At 37.4% G+C, this 11044-nt stretch overlaps 1 protein-coding gene across 1 annotated transcript; it reads right to left on the bottom strand.

Annotated features, from left to right (window-relative positions):
* Positions 1-887: 887 nt before the first annotated feature.
* F11 (coagulation factor XI) lies at positions 888-10343 on the bottom strand. The gene is made up of 4 exons (XM_035453479.1): positions 10289-10343; positions 3571-3733; positions 1736-1842; positions 888-1051 (listed from the first exon to the last, which is right to left on the bottom strand). Exons 1-4 carry the CDS (start codon positions 10341-10343, stop codon positions 888-890), a joined length of 489 nt encoding a protein of 162 aa, XP_035309370.1.
* Positions 10344-11044: the final 701 nt, after the last annotated feature.

Below are 11044 nucleotides of genomic sequence, written 5' to 3'. Positions count from 1 at the left end.
ACTAATAATTATTAGTGAACAATTCACTTTTATATTATTATGCAATAGATTTCTTGCGGGAAGATTTCAAAATCCCACAAAAAAAGTATAAAACTTTGTACATGGGCTTCAATGACTTCATCCTGGGGAAGGAACAGAACTGTATAGTTAGCTAGACAGATACATGGATTTTATTTTCAATTCTTTAGGTCAGGACTATTACAATATTTGTAAGACTTGGAAGAGCACTGACAATCAACCAGTTGCAGCTCTCCCAAAACTACAGTGTAAAACTGTAGTGCTTTTGAAGTTAGTTCGGATATAGGAGAAGCATATGTGTAATTTTTAACATGTCATTGGAACACACAATCTGTGAGGCTTCACTATATGTATTGTATATAGTGTGTGTGTGTGTGTGTGTGTGTGTGTGTGTGTGTGTGTGTGTTATTAAGTGTGAATAGGAAGTTCAAATGAAAGACAGATTGAGAGACAGAAAGTCTCATTAAACCTGGAGCTGACCAGTGAGCCCCCCCAAATCTTCTTTGTCTCTGTCCCCTAACGCTATCCCCCGGCCCCAAGCACTGGGGTTAAAGGCAGGAAAAACCACATGTGGCTTTTATATATAGGGCACTGGGATCCAAACTCAGGTTCTCATGCTTCCGCAGCCAGCACGATTACACATTGAACCCTCTTCCAGCTCTGAAACACAAAATCTTGATTACGAATTAAATGCATGCTAATTAGACATTTGACAAACTTTTCATGATGAAACAGTGATTGCTATTATGCGAACGTCTTTGGGGGCAGTTAGGAAAATGTAGGCTTCAAGTTGATGAAAATAACTAATGAACCAGTGGTTTTCTTTCCCCCTGGCACTCCTGTATCCTGGAGCTCGGACTCCAGCTCACTCACCGATGCTCCACGCTGCGAAAACGCCCTGTTGCATATGTGAAAAAGTGGCAATGAGCATCATTTGTGCATCTTTCTTGGCATTCACGAGCATTCTTCACAACAGAACTGTTATAGTTCATCCCCTTCATGTCTAGGTCCACATACACACCTTTGCTGCACGCTGGAAATAAAGGCAGAAAATGCGAGCACCACCAGAATCCAGGAGCAGCTACAGCAGTACTGCCTCAGCAACTGGCCCTCTTGACTTAGACTTTTCATTTCTCACCCACTTCCTCATGGAAGTTCTGTCTCTATGTAAGTTTTGTTTCGCTCTACGTAATCCCTACTTTCACTGGGAGGTATTTTGAGGAAGCCAATGTCCTTCTTGTACCTGAACAACCTTAAGCTTGTACAACCTTAAGCTTGTAAATTTCCATTTTGTCTTTCTGACCTAGTGTCTAAACTGCATTGACTAATTGATTCACTCACTAATTTATTGAAAAATACCCATTCACTATTAAGACACGTGCCACTTCAGTCTTGTGTTATTTTTCTTTGGTTTGAATTAGCATCTATAACAAGGGCTTTAATGTACAATTTTAGGCTGGGGAGGGAGAAGTAAATAAGAAGTAAGAAGAACTGAGGTGCTCAGTTCTTTTATGATGTTAGAAATGCCAATGGACGGCAGTGTGCTTATGGGGAGGAGAAAGAGATAGCCACATGCTCTATTCTACATGAGCAGATCATTCCTTAGTCAGGAAGCTTAATTCTAGATGGCAGTATTTTATTTTATACAGCAAAACTGTATCTGAAACAATATCAACTATTTTGGCTAATGTTTATTACATTTGATAAGAAATCTTACCACTTAATTGCTGAGGGCATTGCTTGAAGGAATATCCAGAAACCGCCCCTGTCATATTCACCATTGGCAGCGTTTCTGTGACACTGTCCTTCAGGATGCAAGCAAACCTGTTCTTTTGAAAAAAATTAACATTACTCAGTGGGAGTTCATGTTTTCAAAGAGGGGATCCTAAGGTCAAAGAGAAGGAAGCAAACTGCTGGGTCTCATGCCAAAGCAAATGTTTACTTAACAAGATTCTGACTTTGCTTTTTATTTCAACATCTCTACATTTAAAAGAACACATATGACCCTCCTCCCTAACAGGACAGGAACAGGAATGGGTGGAATCTGAACTCTGAACTATTGCAAAAATGTTGTTAAAAGTCTATCAGTTTTGTGTTGTCAACGAGCTAGAAATGTTTTTCTGTTTTCACAGGGCTATATTATAAAGATCACCCCCCTCTCTCTCTGTGTGTGTGTGTGTTTGAGAGAGAGGGGGAGGGAGAGAGAGAGAGAGAGAGAGAGAGAGAGAGAGAGAGAGAGAGAGAGAAGGAGGAGAAGGAGGAGAGGAGGAGGGAGGAGGAGGAGGAGGAGGAGGAGGAGGAGGAGGAGAGGAGGAGGAGAAAGAATAAGGAAACCAGAAGAGGGCACAATAGATCACCTGGAGCTGGAGTTACAAATGATTGGAAACCTCTGGAAGTGGGTGCTGGGAACAAACCTTGGGTCCTCTAGAATAGCATCCAGTAATCTTAAACCCTCTAATCCCTACAACATTGCATTTTTTAATGGTGTTAGAAATACAGATTATGCTTCTATTTGCATCTGGTCCAACAAAACCTAAAGTTTTATTCCTAGCCTTGTTCATAATAATAGGCTTGCCAATCTCTGTTCTAGATTTCAGAAGAATAATTTATGTTTATAGCACTATGTAAATATCTATGAATCCCACAAGACCGAACAGATAGTGGCAACTTAATTTTTCATAAAAGGTTATATATTAAATTTCAGTTAAGCATAAAGACAGAAATGGATGGAATGCCTAATATTTTAAAAATATGAGTAGAGAGACAAAACAGCCATAGGAAACCTGTGAAATTTAATGAGAACTTAATTAGCTGCTATAAGTAATATTTGAAGTATGTAATGGTGTTGGGTAACTTTGTTAAGCTTCTCAGACTTTCTTTGTTGTGAAATGCATATTGAAATATTTAGAGGTACAAGGCTATATTAAAAATCATTTTCAGTATTTAGCTCTTAATACATACAGGTAGACAAAGCAAACATGACAGGATATTAGAGAGAGCAGGAGATTAGTGTAATATTTTCACTATTTTTTATATTTTTATAAACTATTTTTCTAATTGAATGATGATAGTTGCTCATTAACCAACAGCAGCAAAAAGAACAAATATAAGACAAAAGGTGAAAGAAGAGAGAAAATATGGAGCTGGGTGTTGGTGGCCCACGCCTTTAATCCCAGTACTCAGGAGACAGAGGCAGGCAGATCTCTGTGAGTTTGAGGCCAGCCTGGTCTACAGAGTGAGTTCCAAGACAACCTCCAAAGCAATACAGAGAAACCCTGTCTCGAAAACACACACACACACACAAAAGAGAGAGACAGAGGGAGAAAATATGACCTTGAGATCTCAAGAGGCATTACAGTTTTTCTTTCACTAATGTGCCTAGACATTATTCTTTCTATAATATTTAATATTTCAGTGGAAGGAAAATTCATTTTCCAGCTGGTAACATCATATTTCGTAAAATGGCAGAGGAAATTTGTAAGGAGGTACTTGGCATTTGTAAGTAACTGGCCTCTGATATTAATTCCTCTTCAGAGAAACATAAACAGTTACCATTTGGTGGGATCATTTGAAGATGACTCAGCCATGAATGTGAAGAGCAAGCACTGTGGGTGGTGGGTGCAGAGCAGTTGGCAGTACTGGGCACTCGGCGTGAAAACAGTACTTATGTCACCTCCTTGAAAGCAGGTGTCTTTGAAGAGCTTAGTGATGCATTCTGTGATGAAACCAGTGGGCACACATTAGTGTGGATTTCAGCAGGCACCTACCCCATTAGATATTCTGATAAAGTCAACACTAGCATGCCTACTTCCCGTGAAACGTGCCTGAACTCAATATCAGATCAATTAATGCTTTTAGGTTAGCCTCTTTGGTGAACAGCCCCAGATGGAAATAAAACCACAAACCACATATTGACCTCAGTGACATCACATTTGTGAGTGATTGTCTTAGGAAGGCTATGGGACTAATTCAATGATTTCTCAGCTGTTCTCTGGCAAAACATGATCTTTAGGAATCTTCTCTATGTCAGTAAGGGCTTGACATGTTTGCCTCAATTCATTGTTTTAACATTGCAACATACTAAAAGCCAAGACTGATGACCTATCATATAATGTCATGTTAACATTCAAAGTAGACTCATTTACCAACAAGAAGTACAGAGTCCAGGAAAAATCATTGAGTCATATTTAGTTAAAACTTTAGATAAGTTTTACTTATAAAAAGCCAAGGTGCATAAAAATTTAAAAGTTCTCTGTTGCTAGAAAAAGATACTTAATAATCCATACGGAACTGTTCCCTAGTGACTGAATAAAAGGTTACAGTTCCTCATGAAGTCATATCTCATGGAGAGATACTTCTAATCCATTTTTCTTTATAACATTAAAAATAAATATCAAACTCCCGTGGAAATACTTCAGAAAAAATAAATTCTAACTCAAATATGTACTGTTCTAACAACGGTCAGTGAATGTCTTGAGAGGACCATAGGTACATAGCTGTCTGTCAAAGCTATCATGTGAGGCTCATTAAGGCTTAGGTAGTCAACCAACTCACAAAACCTCACCTGGTTTTTCACTAACACCTATGTAAATGTGGTAATTACCTGTATTATTCATGCAAACACTTAACCAGATTGATATTTGTAGTGTGATATATCTGTCACAATGGCAACAGTTTTATCATTATGACTCATCACCAGTTTGCTGGTCATTTCTATTCAGGTTTAGGCTCACCAGTGAATCTTTTCACATAACATGTTACTCAGAATCACAAGTAAATCTTTATTGAATATTTTCCATTTTAACTTATCATATTTCAATATAATTAATTTCCTCCACAATCCTATGTATTTTAAGTCCATGCATCTGGAAACATCATTCAAAGTATAGACTCCACAGCACTCATATAGCTGCTGAAGGAATCCATGATGGGAAGAAATGGCCACTATTTTAATCATTTAATTTATAATATTGATTTCCATAATCTCAATATAGTTCCTATATTAGTACTGGTGAACATTAGCTACTGTTTGTACATTGAAGAGTTTGAATGGAGGACCTTGGGATAGGGCCTCAAATGGGCCCCCTACCTCCCGATTCCTGAGATTACAAGCATGTGCCACTATTTCTGAAGGTACATTGAATTTGTAGTTAGACTCCTTGCTGATCTACCTACAATAATCAGTGTGTTCATTACTTTGAGTATTTCTATGTACATAATAATGTGTTATGGGAATGATGAGTTAATCTCTATCTTTCCCTGACTTTTAGTTCCTTTTGCCTTTCCTACTGTGGCAAGTAAGGTCACTCATATAATGTTTAAGAGAAGTGATGTTAGACATTCTCTTAAAACATATGTTGGCATAAATTCATTGCACTTAATGGTAGATTTCACAGGACATTTGTAAAGAGGTATATAATGTATTTTGACTATATTCATCCCCCCATTTCTTTCCTTCCTTCTATTTTCCTTCATTTCCCTAGATTCCAAGGCCCAGAGAGTCTCATTTCAACTTTCATGACATACATACATAATTTTATGTATCTATATAAAGCCTAGAATCAACATTTGAAAAATGTGACATTCATCTTTCTCAGTCTGACTTATTTCACCTAATATGATGATCTCCAGTTACACACACATTGTCTTATGGATTTTATTATTCATTGTGGCTAAATTTAAAAAAAGAGAACACAAAGTTGGGTGAGCATGGAATGGGGGATGGATATGTGAGGAGTTTGGGGAGGAAAGGGTGAATATGAGCAAAACACAATGTATGGAATCCTCAAAGAATAAAAACTAAATAAACTTTCTTAGGTAAAAACATAACATCCCCTCCCAATGTTTGTATGTTCAGCATTTTCCTTACACATTCATCTATTGGGGGACACCTAGGCAAACTCTGTAGTTGGAAGTTTTTCTCTGCCTTGGCCGATCCCACTGGATCAGTTTCTCCCCTGCCCGCTGGGTCCCTGCAGCCACTTATGAGATAATCATTCAGAGGCTAATATTAAATTGTAATTGTTTGGTCAATGACGTAGATATATTACTGGCTAGCTCTCTTATAAATTAACCCATTTTGTTATTAATCTGTGAATTGCCACGAGGCTGTGGCTTACTGGTAATGCTCCAGCATGTTACTTCTTTGTCGAATACATGGTATCTTCCTGGCTCTCTTACTTCTCTCTCCGTCTTTGTTTGGATTTCCTGCCTAGCTATATTCTGTCATGGCATAGGCCAAAGCAGTTTTATTCATAAACCAATAAAAACAACACATATTTGCAGCATACAGTGGGCCATCCCATATCAATACTCCCTATCATGGTTGTTGTGAGTAATTCCCTTGGTGGTGAGGCTGTGGGAAAGATAGAAATCTATAATGAGATTTCAGAGAAAACTAAAAGTAGAACTGAGAATATACACGATGGACTATAAGACAACACCAAAGATAATTGCATATCTCTTTTCATTGTTTCCTATTCGCAATAGCCAAGTTGGGGATATCTTGCCTTACTTAACCTCAATTCCTTAGAGAAGGTGTTAATATTTTAGTCACCATTATGTATGAGATGTCTCGAAAACTTTTGGTTTGAACTTTTCTATTTTTTTTGTTTTAAGATACCATTTAGTCATTGGAAACTTCTCTTGAGTTTGCTAAAATATTTTGTTATGAGTAAAATTACATTAAAAATATTAAATATTAAGTGAATAAATTTTTATGAAATAAAATTTTACTGCATGTATTGATGTCTTAAAGTATTTTAGTTTTGTTTTTCTATAGTAAAATATATATGAAGAAATTTGCCACTTCGGCCTTTTTCAAGTGTATAGTGCCATGGAGTTAAGTATATTTACATTATGTACAATTACTACCATTCTAGATATCCTTCAGATTTTTCAACTGAAATTCTGTACTCATTAAATGACCATTAGCCCCTGGTCACTTCTCTTCTGTCTCTTATTTCTCTGAAATTGGCTTTCCTGGGGACGTTATATAAGTAGAATCACTCATATGCTCATTTGTAAATAGCTACCTCCATTTAGTGTAATGCCATGAAGATTCAGCCATGTCATAGTATTGCTAGAATTTCTTTCCTTTAACACTGAGTAATATTCCATTGTATGTGCATACTGTAATACTATATTTTGTTTAACCATTTATCCATTTATAAATACTCAGATTGTGCTCTGGAATGGATGAATGTGCTTCAAATGCTCACATGTTTCTACCTTGCAGCTACATTTTCCTAACAGTGTTGTAAACACAGGTAAACAAGTCTCTTTTGGAGTCCCTGCTTTCACTTCCTTGGGGTCTACATCCACAAATGTAGCTTATCTATTGATTTTTTTATGTTAATATAACTTCTCATTTGTTGAATTAACCGAACCTTGCCACATTATGCCAATGTAGTGTCTTTTAGTTTTCTTTCTTTAAAAACAAGATTTTAAAAACTTTTTTGTTGTTTATGTATGTGTGCCGTGTGTGTGTGTGTGTGTGTGTGTGTGTGTGTGTGTGTGTGTGTGTGTGTGTGTGTGTGTGTGTGCCCACAGACTCCAGGAGAGGGTGTTAGATTCTTAGAAGCTTGAGTCACAGGATGTTATGAGCCACCTGGCATGGGTACTGTGGACTAGGCTGGGATCCTATGCAAGAGTAGTACACGTTCTATCTGCTGAGCCGTCTCTCTAGCCTCCTGTTTACTTTTCTTTAATATATGAGTTGGATTGTTCAGTACACAACCCTTGCTTTCTCAGTTCTTAGATTTCAAGTGTGTTACACTACAATGGATAGCATTTTATCAATTATATTTGCATATATATTCATAGGCAAAAAGTCTTATAATTCTCAGAATGTCCCTATGAACTTGGTATTGCTGACACTTTGCAATGGGGTGCAGAGCCTTTACACATTTTCTCTAATCTATGTTTCCATCTGTTTAATGCATTTCTGCTCTGGTGAGTTGATTTTCTTCTACCTTCTTGAGTTGCATTGTCATTGTTTTTACCCTTTCTCTAGTCTAATGTATATGCATACATTTTTACAGGTCATCTCAGCCCCAATTTGATTACATTCCAAAGTTTTGTGTGCCATATATTAATTATATTAGATTTAATTAAAATTTTATTGCAATCTCTTCTTTGAATAAAATTTCAGAATATGCATACATAACACAACGTTCGAGATTTTTTAGTTACCATTTTGTTATTTTTCAGCACAATATTTTTGTAACTGAATAACATACCCTGTATAATTTTTATCCTTCAAATTTTATGAAGACCCGAGGGGAGCCGAGAAATCCTTGAATTGAATATGTAAAGGGCAGGTGAAATCCTTAGTGAATGTTTATTGTTTGACATGGCCACGGTTATGTCAAGGACCTCAATGCATCATACCCATGGTAATACCAAAGCCTTCCCCCAGGGTGAGGCTCAGGTGGATAACAAAACCTTCCTCTGGTGTGAGTGCCAAAATTGATGGTATTATAAAAACTAATAACCCCAGCTTCCTCCTCATGGATGACTGTAATCTGAGACTCCTTGACTACCTCCTACCCAGACTAGCTAACACATCCCTTGTACAGTACGTAATAAAAGTGCTGAAGTTCCAGGTGGTTGTGCTGTAGTTGAGGCTGCGCCATCAGAGTGAACACAGCCCACCTGATCCCAACTTGGTTGTGAGTGTGTCTGTGTGTCTGTCCTTTCTTCATTCCCTAGTCACCCCAGTCACTTCCAGGACCAAGCCATGCAGGACCAGGCCAAGATGTGTTTAGAGGTGTCAGTTTTTATTAGTGTTTTCTATGTACATAAATAAGATGTATATATCAACAAAGTTGTTTAATTCAGTGTCTAAGATGTCAAGACAGGAGGTGTTGTGGAAACACATGCCTTTAATCCCAGCACCCTGGAGGCAGAAGCAGGTAGATCTCTGAATTTGAGGCCAGCCTGGTCTACACAGTGAGTTCCATGACAGCCAGGGCTACACAGAGAAACCTTGCCTGGAAAGAAAAAACAAAACAACAAAACCCCAAATATTTCAAGATATTACTAACAAATTATCAAGGAAATAACAATGTAATTTCAAACAATGACAATGAAGGAATAACCTGAATAGAAATCTTATCACAAAGAAAAATGAAATTATAAACTGTTTAGTTTAATATATTGCATAGTGTTTATTTTAGGTCCCTACCTATATTTGCCTCTTTTCACATGTGCAACACCAAAAAGAATTTACTATGGTTAAGGGCCAGTGACAGTCTCAGAGATTCAATGTAATGTAAATAGATTATTTTAAACATTTTTAAATTTTCATTTTAAATAAAGAAGAATCATGGGGTGAAAATACTTATACTAAGTTGTTATGGTCAATATTAACTGGGCAACTTACAATTGTACTCATTAATTCTACTAAATATTAAGTAATTAATAAACAAATTCAATAGTTAACAAAATGAGTAAGCTGTACATTAATCGATAACATTTTTATCCCAGAATGTGTGTGTGTGTGTGTGTGTGTGTGTGTGTGTGTGTGTGTGTGTGTGTGTGTGTGTGTGTATGTGTATAAATGTGTGTGTTACTGGATTGAAAATGTTTTGGAAAACAAATCAATGAGGTGCCTCAAGTCTTCAACTTTCTAATATTGCTCTTAGGCACCATTGCAATGTGTTATGTAGGTAGATACAGATGCAGGTCAATAGATAGACATAACTATCACACAGGTGATATAAGCACAGTCTCTTTGTAATCCTGTATTTAAATCTCTTTCTTTCTTTGGACCCCTTTAGTGGGAGCCTTGTCTGGAAAACAAATGATTTTGCTTCCTTCCCTGGAGTTAGCTGCATGGACTTATTCTACAACATGTGGGGAGTGCCACGTAATTTCTCTTCATGGAGTTAGGCTGTTTCTCATGCTACAGGTCAGGAAATGACCTATTTCTAGGCCATATGTAAATATTGATGGCAGTCCTTAAAAACTGTGATACAGATGCTGACATGTGGCTCAGTTGACAGCTTCTGGCAAGGGGGTGGGGTGGGGAAGGACTCAGTGTTCTTTAAGGGGCTGGACACTAAGTTTGACCATGCCCCGATGAGTATACTGACAATGCAAATTGGACTCAGTGGAGCTTTCTTTGGGAGGGGGGAGAGCAGTACAAAGGTGGGAGGATGGACTTGTGAAGAAGGAGAAGTGAGTATGATCGGGGCCCACTGTATGAAATTCCCAAATAATTAATAAAAGTCTTTTATTGGGGAAAAATAAAGAAAGCAACACTTACCACTAGAAACTGAGGCAAAAAGGATAAAATACACCACCTGGTGTAATGAGACCATCCTACAAAGAGAAGAATGTCAATGTTTTTAGAACACAAAGTGTAAATATGTTACTAGTTTACTGACACAAGAATTTACACATAATGAGAGGAGTGGCTCACAGGATCCCTCGGTAATGTTAGGACAGCCCTGAGCAGGGTGTGTACTGTTCAATATTGTCAGATTTCTGTAGAAGCCACAATTGACATTTCATTCTACCTGCCCTCTCAAATACTCTGCCTCACACACCTAAGAAATCCTCTAGTCACTACCATCTGACCCCCCTTCCTACTCCAATTTCCCATCTCTATTTTCTCTTGCAACTCATTTCCTTTTTTTCCAAGTTTTGAGCTCTCCCTCTATCTGCCTATCTGTCTGTCTATCTGTCTGTCTATCTGTCTGTCTATCTATCTATCTATCTATCTATCTATCTATCTATCTTATTTATATATGAATGGTTATATATGTGTGTATGTATATACATATATGTGAATGATTATCCTCTTTACAAAACAAAAAAAATTTCTATTTCTAAAAAATTACTGCAAGTTCATTAATATATTGTCTTGGTCACTTGTAAATGTATGTGCTCTACTAAATACTGAAAAGGCTGTTAATTCTCTCTCTCTCTCTCTCTCTCTCTCTCACACACACACACACACACACACACACACACACACACACACACACACCCAGTTCCTATATTGCTCTTTAATCTCCTT

The sequence above is a fragment of the Cricetulus griseus genome (assembly GCF_003668045.3).
Source record: "Cricetulus griseus strain 17A/GY chromosome 1 unlocalized genomic scaffold, alternate assembly CriGri-PICRH-1.0 chr1_1, whole genome shotgun sequence".
NCBI lineage: Eukaryota > Metazoa > Chordata > Mammalia > Rodentia > Cricetidae > Cricetulus > Cricetulus griseus.
This window is presented reverse-complemented; position numbering and strand designations above follow the sequence as displayed.